Genomic DNA, 21046 nt, shown 5'->3' with positions numbered 1-21046 from the left:
TCTCAAAGTAAAAATAAATTGAATCCACTTTTGCATTTAGGTCACACCTCAAACTAATGTAATTGATATTAATTCCACCGAGTAAAACTGCTAACACGAAAGCTCTTAAAATTATTTAGCTTAAGATATTTCTTTCTCCAAAATCTACACAATAATTTTTATGCTTCCTTTTATTTTATCTATAAATACAACTTCAACTATGAAATTCAGTTCAATACTCTATATATGTCAGGTAACAGAGAAGCATGCCACAAATCCTTTGTATTTCTCTCCTACTTAGCTGTGAAAAGGGAAAAGAATACAATTTTTAAACAAAGTTCCTGAATTGGCCCAAATATACTTACTTTTAGAAACGTACATTTAAAGCATAACTGTCTCCAAAGTGACCCTGTTCTCCCCAACAGCTCCCAGGTTACCTTCGAAAACAGAGTATTCCACACTACGAGGGAATCTGAGAGTAGGACACACTGATGCAGGTTCGGCTGAATGGTTAGTCCCCTATAATCTTGCATAGGCTTTGTGTTCAGGAAGATGCTCTGAGATGACGAGTGTAAGATGATGAATTAATGGGGAGAGAGAGCTTTGAAGACAAATGAAGACACTGGAAAACAAAAGGCTGAAAAACTGAAAATTTTATAACATGTTCCCCTGAAATGATACATAGTTCTCTCCTCAGAATAGAAGAATTATTAAGATACATTCTCAATTTTGGCTTTTCTTAGGAAGACAATAATGATCTGTGCTAAAAGATTTCTCATCTTGAAATGAAAGTGTATGAAGGAAAAGACTCCTTAACAAATATATACCAACCATACCTTGATGAAATTTATTGCAGTGTGGGGTAGAGGTTCTCCAATTCTAAAAGTAAAAAATTGGTCATTTTATTCTACTTTAAAAGGCATACAGATTTTACTGAAAAGATAGCCAATTTCAGCTTAGAAGATACAGGTTCAAGGTCTGTTCTTGGTTATTCCAGAAACTCTGCTTGCACAGTGTTCATAATTTCAACAAGCCCTATAAAACTCTTCCAAAATGAACTTTTCAACCTACTGAACAGAATTCATGCCCACACGCTGATGTTCACTTCAGCAGCATTTGTCTCTGTGAAGCACATCAAAATCACTCAAACATCAAATTGCTGATTTGATAGAATGATTTATTTTCCCATTACAGGAAAGTCATGAGTGACTTGCTCTGAGGTACGTTTTTGAGCTATGAAGGACATCTATTAGAAAGCTCCACACTTGAAGGTTTCTCTTTAGATGATAACATTTTATGGCTGGACAGTCTCTGCAGGTACCAGATTTCCTGTCGTATCCAACTGCATACATTTACAAGTGCATGCAGAAACGGGACACTCTGCATGGTCCCTAAAAAAAATAGGTCAAGTAACAGTTAAAAATCTAAATTAAGCATATACATACATACATTTACCTATATCCTATCTCTATGCAGAATGCAATGTTCAAAATGGTATTTGAAAAAATACAGGAATTAAAACCCAAAGACAAAAAGCATGAAGAGAATTAAATAAAAAATGACTGACAAACTGAATTGGGGAGAAAGTTACTGAAAGGTAAATAGCTTTACCTTTTATACATAACAAGATACCTGATCTACAGCTAGGAAAGGGACAGGGATGTGCTTGGAGTTTTAAATAAAACCAACATGACAAACTGGGCATAAAAGTTATAGCAACAAGGAGTAAAGGACCACCAGCACTACTTAAAATAGAACTAAATATGGCTTGAGTCTCTATTGCATGAAGTGCTTACTTACTATATAAGAAGTTTATTTAGATGATAACTGATACAGTTGTTTGATAAGTATACTCCATCAATTAATTTCTAATTTCAATTACATACTATGATAGGCTATTAGGATAGTTGTAAAAAAACAAAACTATAAACATATCCTCTCTCCAAATAAAGCTATTCAAACATTTAGCCCATACATAATATTTAAACTATTTCTTTTATATAAGTATTAATTTTATACTTTAAGATTACATAGGATATTTAATGACAGAAATGGTGACACCACCTTTGTTAACTCAAGTGACAGGAAAAAAAAATTTATTCTTTGGCTATATACACCTGAACTATTTAAAAGACCATCTGCTCTACCTCCTCCAACTCCAAGCCTATTAAAGAAGAAATGTACTGATTACCTGAACCAACTAAGCATATGACCAGCATGTCCACCATGCCTGCAATTGTGACACCATGTGAACCAGTTGTTAAATTGAGCTAATTTTTTATCCTTGCTCAAGTCTACTTTTTCATCTGATTTGGATCCTCCTATGGGTTAAAGAAAATTATCTTCATTAACTGTCAAAATATTTTATTCAAAGCTTCTTAAAAGGTATTTCTAAAACTACATCAAAATACAAATCACACATCATACTGAAATAGCAATGTTAATGCCATGATCTAGTTTAGTTTGAAAAACTACTGGATAACAGGAGTTTCCTTACATTTTTAAGTCAATAAAAAATGGAAAAATCTCAGTTATCAAATCCAATAAGAAGCAATCTGAATTAACAACCTTGGAAAAACAATCAGTTTAAAATCTTCCCACAGAGAAAATACCACGTCCAGTTTATAGCTGAGTTCTACCAAACCCTGAAGGAACAGGCAATTTTCATCTATAAAAACTTTTCCAAAAAACATTGGGAAAAATGCCCCAATGCACTTCCTAAGGCTGGCATAACTTGAATAACAAAAGCAGACAAAGAAAATATGAGAAAGGCAGATTATAGGCCAATCTCTCTCCTTGACACAGACATAAAAATCCAAAGGAAAACATGAGCAAACAGTATTATTTAGTAATTTTACTTCTAGGTACATACACTAGAGAAACTTTTATACATGCTAAAAGGATTCATATGCAGAAATGTTCACAACAATATTGTTCATAACATTAAAAATCTGGAAACAACCAAAGTGTCCACAACCATAGCAGAGTGGAAAAAACTGTGTTACAGCCCTGAATGGAATACCAAATACTGGGGTGCCTGGATGGCTCAGTCGTTAAGCATCTGCCTTTGGCTCAGGTCACAATCCCAGGGTCCTGGGATCAAGTCCTACATCGGACTCCCTGCTCAGTGGGAAGCCTGCTTCTCCCTCTCCCACTCCCCCAGCTTGTGTTCCCTCTCTCCATGTCTCTGTCAAATAAATAAATAAATAAAATCTTTTAAAAAAGGGGGGGATACCAAATACTAATGAAATATGAATAAACTACAGCTACGTTCATCAGCATCATTAAAAGTAAAAGAACCCAAAATCAATGTTGAGCAAAAAAAGGTAAGCCAAAGGATATATTCAATAAGATTCATTCATATGAAACTTAAAACACAGACAAAACTAAATATGTGATAGAACTATACAGATAATCAAGGAACCAAATAACACACAATTTAGGGCAGTAATTACCTCTGGGAAAGAGGAAAGAGGTAGTAGTAGGCAGGGAATAATGAGCAAAGGCACTGGTATAGCCAATGTCAATCTTAACCAGGACAGAGGCTTCATTGAGGTTTGATTTATCATAGTACCTGATATATATATTCCTGTCTGTATTACAGTTCACCAAGAAATTAAAGAAAAATGTATTATTACACATTCATGTTTATATGTGTGTATCTTCACATATATATTTACATAACTTTTAGTGCTCAAAAAATGCTCATTCTATTAATTATGGCTATCTTAATGTTTTCTTTTGTTCTAAAACAGACCAAATTAAAATAATTTAAGATCATATGTAATTAGGGACAGGAATAGAAAAATGAGTAAGTAAAAATATTAAGTTTAATTAAACAGTTGTATGCCTATTAACACATGATGCTGTGTTCAAAATTTTACCTAGCCCATTCCTGGTCATAATTTAATGACTACAAGGATAGTCTTACAAACAGCTTTTTTTAAAATACCCATCTGTTTTTGCTAATGATAGTGAAGGATTTATGGGTGATGGAAGATGTAATATGTATAGGTGGTTAAGACATAAATACACTGAAATTCTTATTAAAAGCTTCATAAAAATGATTCACAATGAAAGGGAAGAGGAAGAAAACCAACAGAAAGAAAATACAGACCTTTTAAAGAGGAACTATTTTATATTGTATAGAACTCATTAAGTGATTTTCACTTTGTTTTTGTAACTTCTAACACACGGAAAACAGACTGGATCAAGGACAGTTTACTCCTTATGTTTCTCTGATGAAGCTGAAAATATTAAGGTCTACCTGACTGCCACATCAAAAAGGCTTTTTAAAGATCAAAGAGCTTTAGCACATGATATATCTGATAAGGAGCTAATAACCAAAATATTATATAAAGAACTTATATAACTCAACAAAAGAAAACACACAATCCTATTAAAAAATGGACAATCTGAGTAGATGTTTTTCTGAAGACATACAAATGGCTCACAGACACACAAAAAGATATACATCACGAATCATCATGGAAATACAAGTCAACACCATAATGAGATATCACCTGACCCCTGTCAGAATGGGTAGAATCAAAAAGACAAGAAACAACACATGTTGGCAAGGATATGGAGAAAAAGGAACTCTTATGAAGTGTGGGGAATGCAAACAGAGCAGTCACTGTGGAAAACAATGTGAAGGTTCCTCAAGAAATTATAAACAGAATTACTATATGATTCAGTAATTCCAATATTGGGTATTTACTCAGAGAAAATGAAAACACTAACTCAAAAAGGTGTATGCACCCCTATGTTTATTGCAGCATTATTTACAATAGCCACGACATGGAAGCAACCTAAGTCTTCATCAATAGACAAATGGATAAGGAAAATGTGGTATACATATACAAGTAATATTACAAAGCCATAAAAAGGATGAGATTGTGTCATTGGAGACAACATGGATGGACCTAGAGGGTATCATGCTAAATGAAATTAGTCAGACTGAAAAGGACAAATACCATACAATTCCATTCGTAAATGGAATTTTAAAAAAATAGACAAAAAGCAGATCAGACCCATAAATACAGAGAACAAACTGACTGATGGTTGCCGGAGGGAAGATGTTGGGGGTTAAGCAAAATGGGTGAAGGGGAGAGGGAAATACAGGACTCCAATTACAGAATGAGTAAGTAACAAAAGGCAGAGCATAAGGAATACAGTCAATGATACTGTAATAGTGATGTAATAGGACAAATGGTAGCTACACTTGTGGTGAACAAGGCATAGTATATCAACTTGTCAAATTACTAAGATGTACACCTGAAACTTATGTAACATTGTGTGTCAACTATACTCAAAAAAGATTAAATAGTTTTAACTTTCATTTTTTTAATTTTAGATAGTTTTAACTTTTAAAAGATTCGTACTGAATTACAAAGGTAAGTGCTATAGAACAGTTGAAGGAAACTAGGGTTTCATGTAGTCAGTACCTACTACTATACTACTACTACTACTATTACTGGTACTACTACTACTACAAGTAAGAAGGAAACCAGTACATTATCTAACTCTAAAAAAGGAATCACTCCTTTATATTAAGGGCAGGAATTTTTGTCTGTTTTGTTCACTGTAACATTCCTAGCACTTAGAACAACAGGTGCTAGATACTTGTTGAATAAATAATGTATAAAATGCTAAATATGTTGGGCGCCTGGGTGGCTCAGTTGGTTAAGCAACTGCCTTCGGCTCAGGTCATGATCCTGAAGTCCTGGGATCAAGTTCCACTTCTGGCTCCCTGCTCAGGAGGGAGATTGCTTCTCCCACTGACCTCTCTCCTCTCATGCTCTCTCTCATTCTCTCTCTCTCAAATAAATAAATAAAATCTTTAAAAAAACAAAAATGAACAAAGATTTAAAATGCTAAATATTTATAACAAACATTATAGTTATAATTATTTATAAATAATTACAAACATTAATAATTATAAACATTATTTTCAATAGAATTCCAATCTTTAAAGCACAACTGAGTATAAAAATATGCAACCCTCAGTTAAATAAGCTTATGGAAATCCTGGCCATTAGGATCATGAACCATGATGGATGGATGACATCTCTAATTGCAGACAAAGAATGAGGGGGGTTTGTACACCTCAATCTTTAAACTGCTTCAAGCTAGCATTTTATTTCTATTAGGTCCTGTCTTATTTTGGAACTCAGAACCTTCTGATTTTATATATTAAAAAAGAATACGTTTATTACAGCTAACCATTGAAAAACGAGTTTGAACTGTGTGGATCTACTTGCGTGTGGATTTTCTGCAGTATGGTACTGTTAAATATATTTTCTTTTCCTTATGGTTTTCTTAACATTTTATTTTTCCTAGCTTACTTTACCACAAGAATATAGTATTTAAATACACAAAGTAGGGCGCCTGGGTGGCTCAGTGGGTTAAGCCGCTGCCTTCAGCTCAGGTCATGATCTCAGGGTCCTGGGATTGAGTCCCGCATCTGGCTCTCTGCTCAGCAGGGAGCCTGCTTCCCTCTCTCTCTCTGCCTGCTTCTCTGTCTACTTGTGATCTCTGTCAAATAAATAAATAAAATCTTTAAAAAAAAAATAAAAATAAATAAATACACAAAGTATACATGTTAATCAACTGTTTATGTTATTAGTAAGGCTTCCAGTAAACAGCAAACTACTAGTAGTTAAATTTTGGAGAGGTCAAGAGTTATACCTAGATTTCTGACTATTCAGAGGTTGGTGCCACCAATCCTCATGTTATTCAAGGGTAACTGTATTTCACAATTAACTCAGCTCAGCAATCCTTTAAAGATTATACACAGGTTTCCCCAATTTTCCTAATAAATTTATTTCCTGATAGTCTACTTTCCTAGGCCCTTGTCATACAGATGTACCTGGTAGTTCCCATACACTCTCTGTACTTACATTCACCAATCTCTACCCTAGTTCATGCCTTTTATTCCTTGTCCACACCTAGAAAGGCTTCTCTAAAATCTTCACTCCCAAACTTTTTTAAAGGACCTGCTTAAACAGCATCTTCTTTCTGAAGTTTTCCAGATCTCCTTCAAAAAGAAGTAACGTTTCCCTCTTTCAAATTTCCTGCTACTTTCTTTATACAATATTCCTTATTCACCTCAGGGAGCTAACCATGTTTCAGAATACAGAATGTTTGGGATTTTAGAGAAATAAAGAGCAAACATGACAATTCCAGGAAAGTCTGAGGCAGCATTCTGTAATCAATGGCCTTAATAGCCTCATGTCAATTCTGACCAGGTTTTTTGTTTGTTTTTGATCATAGGATTTTCAGATCTTTTTAGAGATTTTGGAATGGCAGGTTAGGGGATTCCAGACCACTATTTATTTTCTTAAACATATCATTTCTTATTTTATCCATGCTCACTTTATACTATAAGCTTCACAAGGATCTTTGATTCATCTCAGCATTTCAGTCTTATCTTAACAAGCATTCATATACACAAAAAATTATTACTGAAGCAAATTTCAATAAAATTTCTGAAGCAAATATGAAAAAATGTTAACACTTTATAAACCTGCGTATTGAATATTCATTCATTAACAGCCTCTATAACAGAGAGGTTGAAATGTTTTGCTTTTTCTTCAAATTTTAGAAAACTGATTTTCTCTTTTTTTTTTAACCTATTTCAAAAATAAAAAAGATTGAAAAGTTAATATCTAGCAAAAAAAGAATAGCACTCAGGCCACTATAGCTTCCTGGGGCTTATGGTCTGAAAGATGTATTGAATCCAACTATTTTTATGTATCCCAATACATAAAATATATATATATATATAACTTATTTATGCAATATTTTGTCTTGTTCTTTTCCTGTAGCAGATTTTTATTCCAAATTATTTTTTATATACTAGTATCAGGACCATAAAAGTGATCAACATGCAATATATAAAATGCAAATGAAAATCCTTGATTAAAATTTAAATGAAAACTAATATATAAATTTGAAAACATTACAAATTGCCTTTGTTAAAAAAGGGCATCAAACTTGAAAAATAATTATTCAGGCATAATTATATAATTATATATAATACACAGTATAGTATTATATTACAGTGTATAATATATATTATATAACAAATGTTCAGGTGTAATTATTCAGGTATCCAATGATACCAGCAAACCTCCTTCACAGATGTTAATATAATAAAACAAACTATTGATATGAACCAACTGCAGAATAGAATTATAAAATTTCATAAGTAAAAAGAATCTCCCTCTAACACCTTATATAAACAAGTGCTAAAGTAACCCTCAGTGTTACAGACTGAATGTCACAGAGCTAGAACTAATACAATAGGCATTCTCACACCATATCCAGTTCTTGATTATACCAGTATGCTAAATTCTCAAATGTTTTTAATTAAAATTTCTGCCACAGTGTAATTTTCAAGTTAAATAAATAACTCAAATATTTCTAGCCACTGGATACATTATATTCAATTATCTACTGTTCTCAGAATTTTTTTCTATATGTACCATAAGCAGTAAACAATAATCCTAATATTTCTAACCATTAAAAAAATACGTATATTCACTACATAACTGACAAATATAGCAAAAGCAGCACCAAAACTTGGAAGGTAAAGGCATGTGATTTCTAGACTAACACTTTCTGTACATATTCACAGGTAGATTTTGAAGATTAAAAAAGAGAATATGAAAGTGCTTTGAGAACCAAAAGCTCTTTATGCGTACAAGGTATTTGTTAATAAATGAGGGTGCAATGACTTTTAAACAAAAAACCTGAGGGATCTCCTCTTAGAAAAAGTGGTAAGAGGGACGCCTGGGTGGCTCAGTTGGTTAAGCAGCTGCCTTCGGCTCAGGTCATGATCCCAGCGTCCTGGGATCGAGTCCCACATCGGGCTCCTTGCTCATCAGGGAGCCTGCTTCTCCCTCTGCCTCTGCCTGCCATTCTGTCTGCCTGTGCTTACTCTCTCTCCCTCTCTCTCTCTCTGACAAATAAATAAATAAAATCTTTAAAAAAAAAAAAAAAAGTGGTAAGAAAATAGTGTAGTATAGGATTACTTCATATTTAAGATCTTTTCACAAACTTTAAATGGACTATCATTGTGAGGTTATTTGTGATATCATCAATACAGATTTTACTTTTAATGTATAGATTTTTACAAATTCCAGGAAATACAAAATCTCTGAGCCAGCAGAGTGGCTTATTCTTAGAAATAATATAAACCCAACCTTGTAAGTCTTCTATTGACAATATTAAATCAGTTATGTCGGAACAATTTCAGCTCAGAAAATATATTATAGAATTATGTCATACCGGGACAGCTAGAAACAGGTGTTCCCATATTAATGAGGCAAAGTGCACATCGAGGAAGGGGTTTTCGACAGCCAGGGCAACTTGTGACTTTAGATTTTGTTGGTGACCCACTGACACCATACTGACTAAAACCTCTGCCCTGATGAGGCACAGTTGAACAGCTGTAGGAGATCGACTTGCCACAAAAATTGCAACTCACAAACACCTATACAACAAATAAAAGGAGGAGTAAGAATAATGCAAACTTTATAAATAAAATTCAAAGTCTGATCCTAACAAACTATTCTTAAATAATTTTTAAGGTTTACTTTATATTATAAAATAATTTGTTATCTGCTAAATTTGACTAGCTTTCATCTAGGATTTCCACTTAGCAGTGACATTGAGTACTTCTTCTCTGTTACCTCAGTTTAGTTATATCCTTTCTAACACGACTGACATCTGTAGAAAAACTTGGAAACATTAGATAACAACATTTTAGAAATAACAAAGACTTTAGAATTCACATTGGAATATTACAAAATAACCCAGTGTAAGTTCTGATCCAAAGTTCAATGATTACATCTCCTCGACAAAATTTTCTTATAAAGAAAGCATTCATTTCCTAAGACAAAAAGGAGTTAAGGATCCTATAATGTCAAACAGCTAGAATTTTAGAATAATACTAATAGAAAATGTTCATTTTGCTTTTATATTAAATTCCTGGGCTCTTAAACACATACAGATTAATAACAAATATTATCATGTAACGCTATTTTACGAAAACTCAGGTTGTTTTAAAATAATCACTAATTCCTCAACTTTCTAAAACAAGAAAACAGCACCATCCAGTGCTCACATTGAGGATATACTCGGTATTTAACGTCCAAATTTAGATACAGTGATCTCATGTTGTGTTTCATGTGATAACTGAGCTCATGTTTTTTAAATAGTAAAACAATTTCCATATTTAATTAGACAGTTAGTTAGTTAGAGAAAAAAACCAAATCCTGTCTTATTACACCTAAATAATGCAGAAAATTTTAATATATAAATGGAATTTATAAGATAGTATAATAGTTTGGATTTGGAAAGGGCTTGGAATAAACTAGAAAAGAACTCTAGGATTGATTTGGTTTGCCGAAGACCCTCTAGGCCTGCTGTTGTTTGCTCTAGCTCAGACTCAAGTGCAAGCCACTGAGATGACTGTTAGGAAGTGGCAGGACTGAAAAAAAAAGATGGTCAAGGATGGAATGACGTCTGGGATAAATAAAGACATTAACAGCTACTCATAACCAAAAGGATGAGCTCATAATAATTTATTAAATTGAGCTCTAAATTTACCCAATATAACATGCTGTGAACACTTCTCTTTGAGCTACATTAAACATATGTTACAATTTGATTCTCTCCAAAATAATGTATTTACTTACCTGTGCTAAAGGCTTAGAACTGGGATCCAACTTACTCCTATGAATATCAAACTCAGCTCGTTTGTGCCAAAACCTCCAGGCATCTAATAAATTTCTATAATTCTCAATCCAGTACTGAACTCTTTCATCTTTAAGAACATCTAAAGGAGAACCCTAAAAAAGAAAATATGAATTAATACAGTTGTTTAAAAACTTTCTGGCTAAGCCACAGGATTCCAGGTAACATATGAGTATGAGTCACACAGAAGAAATAGGCTCCCTTTTTGCCAAAAGCTGATGAGGGTAAAGATAAAATAATGAAGGTAAAAGATAAAATCATGAGGGTAAAGATAAAATAATTGATGGAAGCTTCTTTAATTTCTTTAAACTGGCCTCTACTAATGACCTAAATATGTACTATATATATTATCATTAATCCTGGCCAGGAAAGTGTAATTCTCTTTCCCTTATTTATTTATTTTTTAATATATATTTTTTAAGATTTTATTTATTTATTTGTCAGAGAGAGAGAGAGCGAGAGAGAGAGAGTGCGTGAGCGAGCACAGGCAGGCAGAGTGGCAGCAGAAGCAGAGGGAGAAGCAGGCTCCCTGCCGAGCAAGGAGCCCAATGTGGGACTCGATCCCAGGATGCTGGGATCATGACCTGAGCCGAAGGCAGCGCTTAACTGCCTGAGCCACCCAGGCGTCCCTCTTTCCCTTATTTAAATTAAGGACCCAAGAGTAAACGATTCACTTTCCTACTTGAATACAACAAAAAGTAATGTGAATACTTTGTCCCCAAAATTAAAAACCCTGCATTCATAAAATCTGGTTACTATTTAATAAAAATGCATACCAAAATTACTTCATCACATTTAAAATAATACTGAACCTCATCCTTTGTGTCTAGCATGTACTGTGAATGGAGATGCTCTTTTTGTATACATATTTATCTGAAAGTTAAACCTGTTTATTCTCTCTTTTGCCCTCAATTAAAACATATATTTATTACCTTAAAAATTAAAATAAAAACAAAAGCAAAAAACAACCCCAAAACCAAACCAAAAATGTTCTTTCATTTTCCTATCCCTAGGCCACAATGAAAAGCAACAATTTCTTTACCTTAAGCTTACTTTAGATTTCTTCTCAATAAGAACTTTAATTTCTTGCCAGTAAGGCTCTTCCTAAAGGTGTATTTTCCCTGGCAGCTGGGACATTTCACATTTCACCTGCACTTGCTTTGGGTTTTCATAGAATGCTTTTAGCCCTGTCCAAGATATCTTCCTTAAGTTCACATGATAAAAAAAGTAGAGAAAGTCTCAACTCCCAATGATGTCATGGGCATCAATCTGAAGCCCAGTTTTAGGGAACCAGACAGAAAAGTAAAATGTTAGAGAAAACTTAATGTATACCACTTACGGAAAAAGGGAAGAAACCTGTAATAGCTAACAGACAATCTATCTTTAGACATTCTATCAAAACAGAAGCTTATCTTTCCCCTATTAATTAGGTATTCATTTCTGTTATCAGAGGTAAATCAAGCTAAAAGAACATGTGGAAAACTCATAGCTGATAATTTCACCTCTTAAAAAAATAAACATCTCTTCTAGTTCTGATAATGACCAACTAGCCAGAACTAAGTACTGAAGTGGAATATAACCCCCAGTTTAAAAATTCACAGAAAAAAAGAGGAAATCTTCATATCCCACTCTTTCTCCTTCCATGGCAGTAAGGATAAACTCAGAAAGAATTTGGTCAATTCATATTTGATAAATCTTCTCTAGATCTGCCCCTAAATAAACCTAAAATTAAGCTGCAACAAAATCTACAGAGGAAAACAGTTCAGAGATTAAGATTGGAAAGGCTTGGGAAATAACTTGGGCTGCCCATAGATCCACAGTAACAAAACTTTAAGACCAAAGTGAGCAGCAAGTAACTGAACTTCCAAAAGCATTAACCAACATTCTTCAGAAAAAGGTAAAAGAACCTAGATCTCTATAATGTACTATACATAACATCCAATATTCAAATGAAAAACTATGAGATACAAACAGGTAAATATAGTTGATAGTCAAGGAAAAAAGGCAGTCAACAGAAACTAAGCCTAAAATAGCCCATGTTAGAGTTAGCAGGTAAAATCCTGAATGCAGCTATTGACATATGCTCAATTAGTGTGCAGATAGGGATCTGAGTGAAAAATGTAAACTATAAAAAAAAAAACTGAGATTCTAAAACTAAATTGTACAAGAGCTGAAATTAAGAATGTGCTGAGGGGCGCGTGGGTGGCTCAGTGGGTTAAAGCCTCTGCCTTTGGCTCAGGTCATGATCTCAGGGTTCTGGGATTGAGCCCCACATCGGGCTCTCTGCTCGGTGGGGAGCCCGCTTCCCTCTCACTCTCTGCCTGCCTCTCTGCCTACCTGTGATCTCTCTGTCAAATAAATAAATAAAATCTTAAAAAAAAAAAAAGAATGCGCTGAAAAACTTAACGTCATATGATGTAAGAGTCAATGAACAAATCAACAGCATTTAACCAATTTGAAGAACAGAGGAAAAAAGGATGGAAAGAAAATGAACAAAACCTCAGATACCTATGAACACTATTAAATGGTTTAATATATATGTAATATGAGCCCAAAAAAGAGAAGAGAATGAGATTGAAACAGAAAATATATATATAAAGAAATAATACACCCAAACTTTGCAAAACTAATGAAAAACACTGACTTGCAGATCCAAGAAGCTCCGTGAACCACAAACAGGGCAGAAAGAAGTACAACTAGGCCTTGAGGGTAAACTGCTGAAAATCAAAAGCAGCCAAAGGTAAAATGAAACATTACATAGGGAGACAATAATTATAATAGCTGACTTCTCTCCATAAACAATATAAGGCCACTTGCACTCTGTAGCCACATATCCACAGTTTGATTTAATAGATGCAACCTCATTTCAGTAAGAAAAAAATGATATATTTTATTATAGAATGGGCAGTGGCCTGGTAAGTTGCTAGGTTTATACTGTGGTTCATGGATCAGGATCTACATTTATTCATAAGAAGGTAGGGTTGGAGGGGGCATTTTACTATGTTTACCCAGTACAGAGCATGCTATCAAGTGTTTGAAAGGAAGGGGATAGGAAAGAGGATACCATGAAAGGATAAGATTAGCTGGAGGTCTATAGGAAATCTCAGGGAAATGTTCTAAATTTTCACCATATTTCTATCAAAAATAAAGAAGGGAACCTTTGCCAGAAATCTCTTTTTAACTGCTGAACAGTAAGAACTAAGAGTAAATTGATGAACTGGTTACCCCAATTCATAAAAAGGGAAAATGAGAGTGAAGAGAATTGTGGTATAACTTGCTTTCTGCACTTCAAGTGAGACTTAGTTCAGATCAGGGAAAGGTAATCTCTTTTGTAGAAGGTAAAGTTTTGTGAACTGGGCAAATTAGAGAGAGGTTCCTCTGCTCTGTTTGAGCTTTATATAAGTTTAAAATAACAATTCCCAAAATGAAAGGAAAAACTGGATAACCCAGTGCAGGAGGCTGATGGACAGTAAGAGAATGTAGAAGTCTGCTACAGCTCAACTGTTAAGGTTGAAGTTAAATGCCTTCTAATCCAAAGCAATCTACACATTTAGTGCATTCCCTATCAAAATACCATCAGCATTTTTCACAGAGCTAGAACAGACAATCCTAAAATTTGTATGGAACCCAAAAGACGCTTAATAGACAAAACAATTCTGAAAAAGAAAAACAAAACAGGAAGCATTACGATTCTAGATTTCAAACTATATTACAAAGCAGTCATCATCAAGACAGTATGGTACCGGCACAAAAACAGACACATAGATCAATGGAACAGAAAAGAAAATCCAAAATTGAACCCACAATTATATGGTCAACTAATCTTCAACAAAGCGGGAAAGAATATCCAATGGAAAAAAGACAATTTCTTTAACAAATCGTGTCTGGATAGCAATATAGAGAAGAATGAAACTGGACCACTTTCTTATACGATACACAAAAAAACAATTCAAAATGGATAAAAGACCTAAATGTAAGACCATCAAAATCCTAGAGGAAAACACAGGCAGAAACCTCTGACCTCAGCCACAGCAACTTCTTACTAGACATGTCTCCTGAGGCAAGGGAAACAAAACCAAAGATACATGGGACTTCATCAAGATAAAAAGTTTCTGCACAGCAAATGAAACAATCAACAAAACTAAAAGGCAGCCTACTGAATGGGAGAAGATATTTGCAAATGCCTTATCAGATAAAGGGTTGGTATCCAAAATCTACAAAGAACTTAACAAACTTGATCCCCAAAAAACAAATAATCCAGTTAAGAAATAGGCAGAAAACATGAATAGACACTTAAAAAAAAAAAAAAATCCAGATGGCTAAAAGACACATGAAAAGATGCTCAACATCACACAGCATCACGGAAATACAAATCAAAACCACAATGAAATACTATCTCATACCTGTCAGGATGGCTAAAATTAACAACACAAGAAATCAGAGGTGTTGGTGAGGATGAGGAGAAAGGGGAACCCGCTTGCACTGCTGGTAGGAATGCAAACTGATACAGCCACTCTGGAGAACAGTATCGAGGTTCCCCCGAAAGTTAAAAATAGAACTACCGTATGATCCAGCAATTGCACTACTAGGTATTTACCCAAAGAATACAAAAATACAGATTCAAAGGGACACATGCACCCCAATGTCTATAGCAGCAATTCCACAATGGCTCAACTATGGAAGAGAGCCCAAATGTCCATTGACTGATGAATGAAGATGTGGTCTTTACAATGGAACATTACTCAACCATCAAAAGAATGAAACTGTGTCACTTGCCATGACATGGATGGAGCTAGAGTGTTTTATGTCAAGTGAAATAAGTCAGCCAGAGAAAGACAAATGCCATATGATCTCACTTATATGGGGAATTTATGAAAGAAAACAGATGAACATGTGGGAATGGAAAAAAGAAAAAAAGGAGAGAGGGAAACAAGCTGTAAGAGACTCTTAAAGGTAGAGAAATGAGGGTTGATGGAGGGAGGTGGGTGGGGGATGTGTATTAAGGAGGGCACTTGTTAAGATGAGCACTGGGTGTCGTACGTAAGTGATGAATCACTGAATTCTGCTCTAGAAACCAATATTGTACTGTATGTTAATTACCTAAATTTAAATTTAAAAAATTAAATTAAATGCTTTCTAGAGATCCTAAGGAAGCAAAAGGCATACCCACTCAATGAAGGAAGAAAGTGGTTAACCACTGTTTTTCTTTAAGTTGCTGCCACACTGCACTAACCTGTAACATGCAGTAACTTGCTGTTTGGACATCTCCAGTTCTATCAACATAACTCTCCATTAAGTCCACTCCATCTTTAGTAAGGCCTGTAAGCAGTATTCCTTCCAAATTTCCAGCCTCTTTCATTTCGTTGGTCAACTTTTCAATATATCTATTTAACTGGAAAATTCAAAGTGATTTTTCTGAAGCAAACTGTTTCACTACATACTCTGTACTTCAAAACTTATACTTTAGAAATAGTTTCATATTTATAGAAAACATTTTAAAACACAGCCCTTGCAAAAAAGATCTCTTAAGAAGTCTGTATCTATCATAAATTACAATGCAGTATCTGTGATTATTTAAAATATTTTTTAAAAAGGCATTTATTATATTTTATTATTCTATAAAATAAGTATAGAGGGTTGACTATTTAAATTTAAAGAGAACTGTCTCTCAGTATTCGCAAAGTTCTTGCTATTAAAAGAATCACAGAATTTGAGATGAATGGGAACTTGAAGATTATCAAAAAAAATCACCTCTTGGTAAGGTCTCTGACTTCATCGGACCCCAACCTCTAGCCAAGAGTCCTCAGTGTTCCCCCAGCACTTCCTCATTATTACAGCACTTAGCACCTTGTAATACTGGTTGTTTCTGGGCATTCCTTTCTCACTATACACACAGAATACACATTCAATACTTTTACTGAATTAAGAAATGAAGGAATTCTTTTATAGCATTGCAAAGGGGTGAGTTCAATGCCTTTATCTGTACACCACAAGCAGAAATAAACTAAAATATTAAGTCAGGATTCTTAAATAATTCTGGTTATGATACACAAGTCTACAGTATCTTGATCTAATAAATTATTACTTCACTTTTTTAGAAGAAATTTATATATAAATGTTACATATACATATTTGTACATAAAGATTAGTTGCTTAATCAAGTCAGAGGAACTATTAATTACTTCAAATACAAAATTAGTTTTTACCTGACTATCACTAAGGAATTTACAAGCAAATGCCACTCTGTCACGTACGGCAACTTTATTTTCATACTGAAAAGAAGAACAAGAAATTACTTGTAGATGCTATGAGTTTTAAATTCTTGAAGACTACTTTACATACTTAATACACAATTTCATTTTCAAAAGTATTAGTAACGTTATTGTGTATTATACTGGCAGAGCCACTGGTTGCCTAAGATGCCTTTCTTAATGTACCCCTCTAAAAACTCAGTGCTCAAGTTATTCTTGCAAAGTAAAAATCTACATCTTAAATACTGACCAATTCAGTTTAAAAACACTCCAGTTCAGTCTTATGTAACTGCAACAAAAAATATAAGCAGTGATTTATGTAATTATTTATGTATCAACAGATTTAGATGCCTTCCATCACAGAAATTAACTTTGAGGAAACTGAGAAAATCTTTTCTGGGATGCTAAGTTAATCAGCAAATCTAAGAAATCTGTGAATTATCAGTGAATATACCAGTGTGAACATACCAATACAGAATTTGGAAAAACTGTTAACGCATGTCTGTAAATAGAAAGTTTAAGTCTTGAAATAGACCCTTATAGACACAACTTTTGTGGCCACAGTAAAATACAGTTAAATGGGTGGTTTGCAACAAAATTTTCAGAGGTACTGTGATTAAATTTTGTAGACCTTTCAATATTGTAAAACAGTATTTTGAATTTCTATAAATGTAGAACAGTAATTAATTTTGTGGTAAGTAGTCAACAGTCTTAAGGTGGAAAAAAGATCATATTTCCATTGAAGTCATTCTATGAAATAGAGTCTCCCTACTTTAAATGTAAGATCACTTCAGTTGGTACCTATCCTAGCATGTTTTCTCAATTATAAAATATGGTTCTGCCCTTAAGAGGAAACATGTTTGATACAAATTAGATTTAACTCTTTAGGTTCAGGCAGAGGTGTTACTATTTTGTTGGGGAAAGGGTTATAAGTATTAGCTCAGAAAATATTAGCTATATAGAAAATATTAGAAATAATAGCTGTAAAAATACAGCTCAGAAAACTAAAACCCAAAAAAGTTAACTAGCCAGCTGAAGTAACTAAACTGGAGCAAGGACTCAAACCTTCAATCTTCTGATTTCCCAAATGGGTACTTTTCATTAGATTACTACAACTTAACAATTTTTAACAAAGGATATGTTAATTATAATTATTTACATAATGTATAATTAGGTACACTCTCAAGGCAGTTTAAAAATATGAACTTCCTACTCAAGGTAAGATATACCTTACCTAATAACCCAAATTCAGGTATAAGAAAATGAGGGTATTTATAGTAGGTCATTTAATTTAAAATACAGAAATTTAGTATTTAAAGAATACTTTTCTATCAATTTAAAATTTGAACCACTTCTTTTTCTAGTCTTCACCATACTTTACTACTTCCTGAAAATAATTTTATTCCTTCAAAATGCAACACTTAAAGTCTTCCATTTAACAAAAGAGTAATAACAGTAAAAACAAAAACACAACATACTCTTGGATATTAATTTGAAGTGGTTAGAAAGTTCAACAGTTCATTTACTAAAAGACAAAATAAACTAAGGAATTGTTAAAATGGACACTAATAACATTTATTAAAATCTTCATTAAGATATCTCAATAAAATACATTTTTTATAAATTCTTAGGGACTGACACTTAAATCCATTATTCAAGCAATGTGTCTTTTATATTAAGTGCTATAATGGCAAACACAAATAAATTTCATGTTAGAAAGGTCTTCTCCGTGGTAGAAAGAGGTCCAACAATGCAAAGAAAGTTGTAGTACTAACATGAAGCTTAAAACCCAATAACTGAAACTTACATCTCATTTTATTCTTCCTTACCCCACTTTGTGATAAAGAACCTATCTGGTGATGTGCTTATAGGTGGTTAAAGCAGGAGAGGCAAAGCAATGAAAGACCAAATGAAAAAAAAAAATGAAATAGTTCACTGTAAGTAGCATGATCATACATCTTCCACACTGGTACATGTCTGAGAATACAAATACTAACTTGGATAAAATATATAGTCATTCTGATCATAACTGATCATGTATTTGTTTACTTAACTAAAACCCAAATATTTACTTTTAAAAAATTACAGTTCAATATAAAAGTTACGCTTATATAGTTGTAGAACTCTAGAGCTGCTCTTAAGCTAAAGGATAAATCCTATGCTGTTTATATCTGTATATTATATTGTTCAAACTATTTAAAAAATCAAATTTATTATCAGCTAACTGTAAAATGACATTCAAGAAGAGCTGCTCAAAAATATTTAAGACACTTTCTTTTAATGCAAAATACATAAAAATATAACAATATTTTATGCAATAGACACTTGAAAATTTTAACAAGGTTAGGTAAAAACTCCTAACTTATAAGGAGTCTTCTCAAACAGAAATTAGCTTACCAATACTCCATCATAAGATCCTGTCTCACTTGTCAGAAATGCAAACATGACACACAGATATGGGTTATTTAATTGTAGTCGTAGAGTACTGCACATTTCTCTCCAAAGGGAGTTTTTCTCATCCGTATATCCCGATAAAGCCATTGCCACAACATTGAGATTCAGATCACCTGCACATTAAAAACAGTCGGCTGGTCAAAGTGAGCAAAAGCTCAATACCTCCTCTTCCAGTTCTAAACCATAAACAAAGATCAGAGGGTGACATTTACCTACAGAAAAATAAGCGCACTAGAATTAAGGGTTTTGATCCAGATTGGAAAACTTGGTAAGGACCACAAGCAAAAATTTCCATTCTTATAAAACTTGTTCATATTGCTAACCCTGTGCAAGACAAGCACATCTTTAAATTTTCAAGTTCTCATTCCAGGCAGTTCCTATACAGTGTTATTGTTTAGGGCCTAAATGAAGAGAAGTGAAGCCATACCACCAGAGTCACCGTCAGCCTTATTAAGTTCATTTATGTTGACATATTTCAAAGCAATGGCAGTAAATAATACAGTATTTCAGTGCTATAACTTTCAAAATTATTTTGTTTTCCTATTCCTAAGTATATAATGCTCATACTTAAGCATATGTTCTGAAAACCAGTATTTCAGCATTCTTTTAATAGTTTAACATTACTAATTCTTCTAGGACAAAATTAACTATCAGCATTACCAGAGCATTGTATGTGGACACATTTGCAACAAAGTATTTGTTATCAATAGTTTTTTAAACATCGGTTCTTAGCAGTTTATATAGTCACTGATAAACTGCTAACCTGACAGTTAGCCCTATGGACTGGCTAGCCTCCTAACATAAGTTCACTTCAAGAAAAACTGATTTTACTTTTAACTTTTACTCTTAAGTATTTTGTACATTTATTATAATAGTTTTCTTATTCTGTTCCTGGATCCTAATCATTTTCTTTCTTTCCCAAATAAAAACAGCATTTCCCACTTTCTTATTAAATAGCCTTGTTCTTCATTTCTATAAACACTTTCCCCAAGTTGCTTTGTGCTTGCTTCCTCTGCTTATTCTACTAAATTGGATTAAAGTCTGTTAAGATTAACAACCACCACCACCACCACAAAATAGTATCTTCCTAATTCCTGCTCAAAACAATTTGTGTCCAAGTGGAAGGAAGACTGGATTCAGGGAAATCTTCTCTTTAATCCTTAAAGTTACTGAAATCACTGGAAAGAGAACTTTCCCCTACTGATAGTATAGGTGTTCAAATCTAAAACTGGATTTTCCAGGTATACATGACAGGGAAGTATCATGTCCCCAGGTCATAGCAAAATTATAATTAGAAATAGCTTTAAATATCAAACTCTTTTTTCATCACCACATTATCTTCTATTGTATTCTCAAATGGGGAAGACTTACATTAGAGTAAAAGTGAAAGAAAAAAGGCCAATCTGGGCAAAACATTAGCTTTTTCAACTTTTTTACTGCAAGTAAATACATTACAGTTAATTTCGTGTTTTTCTGTATGGTACAACAGAATTGTAACGGTTTCAAAATGGACCAGCAAGTAAGAATTAAGTATTCTGAATACCAGAAATAATTTGCTAGGTGCATTAAAAATCAATAGCTACATACATCTTAGTTAT

At 33.5% G+C, this 21046-nt stretch overlaps 1 protein-coding gene across 2 annotated transcripts in view; it reads right to left on the bottom strand.

Moving 5' to 3' along the window:
• Positions 1-204: 204 nt before the first annotated feature.
• LOC111147182 (meiosis regulator for oocyte development) overlaps positions 205-21046 on the bottom strand; it is a 37589-nt gene continuing 16747 nt past the window's right edge. Inside the window, exons 5-11 of one of the 2 annotated variants that reach the window (XM_022503072.1) lie at positions 19392-19561; positions 16950-17015; positions 15977-16135; positions 10686-10838; positions 9274-9478; positions 2171-2300; positions 205-1370 (exon numbers count right to left, since the gene is read on the bottom strand). In XM_022503072.1, the coding sequence (XP_022358780.1) occupies positions 1274-1370; positions 2171-2300; positions 9274-9478; positions 10686-10838; positions 15977-16135; positions 16950-17015; positions 19392-19561 (980 nt within the window). In that variant the 3' untranslated portion in view covers positions 205-1273. The remainder of the gene's footprint in view (positions 1371-2170; positions 2301-9273; positions 9479-10685; positions 10839-15976; positions 16136-16949; positions 17016-19391; positions 19562-21046) is intronic. The other variant, XM_022503071.1, reaches the window with a different exon arrangement.

Source organism: Enhydra lutris, unplaced genomic scaffold (assembly GCF_002288905.1).
Source record: "Enhydra lutris kenyoni isolate GAN:26980312 unplaced genomic scaffold, ASM228890v2 scaffoldscaffold16, whole genome shotgun sequence".
Lineage (NCBI taxonomy): Eukaryota > Metazoa > Chordata > Mammalia > Carnivora > Mustelidae > Enhydra > Enhydra lutris.
The sequence above is the reverse complement of the archived record's forward strand: the minus strand, read 5'-3'. Positions and strand labels throughout refer to the sequence as shown.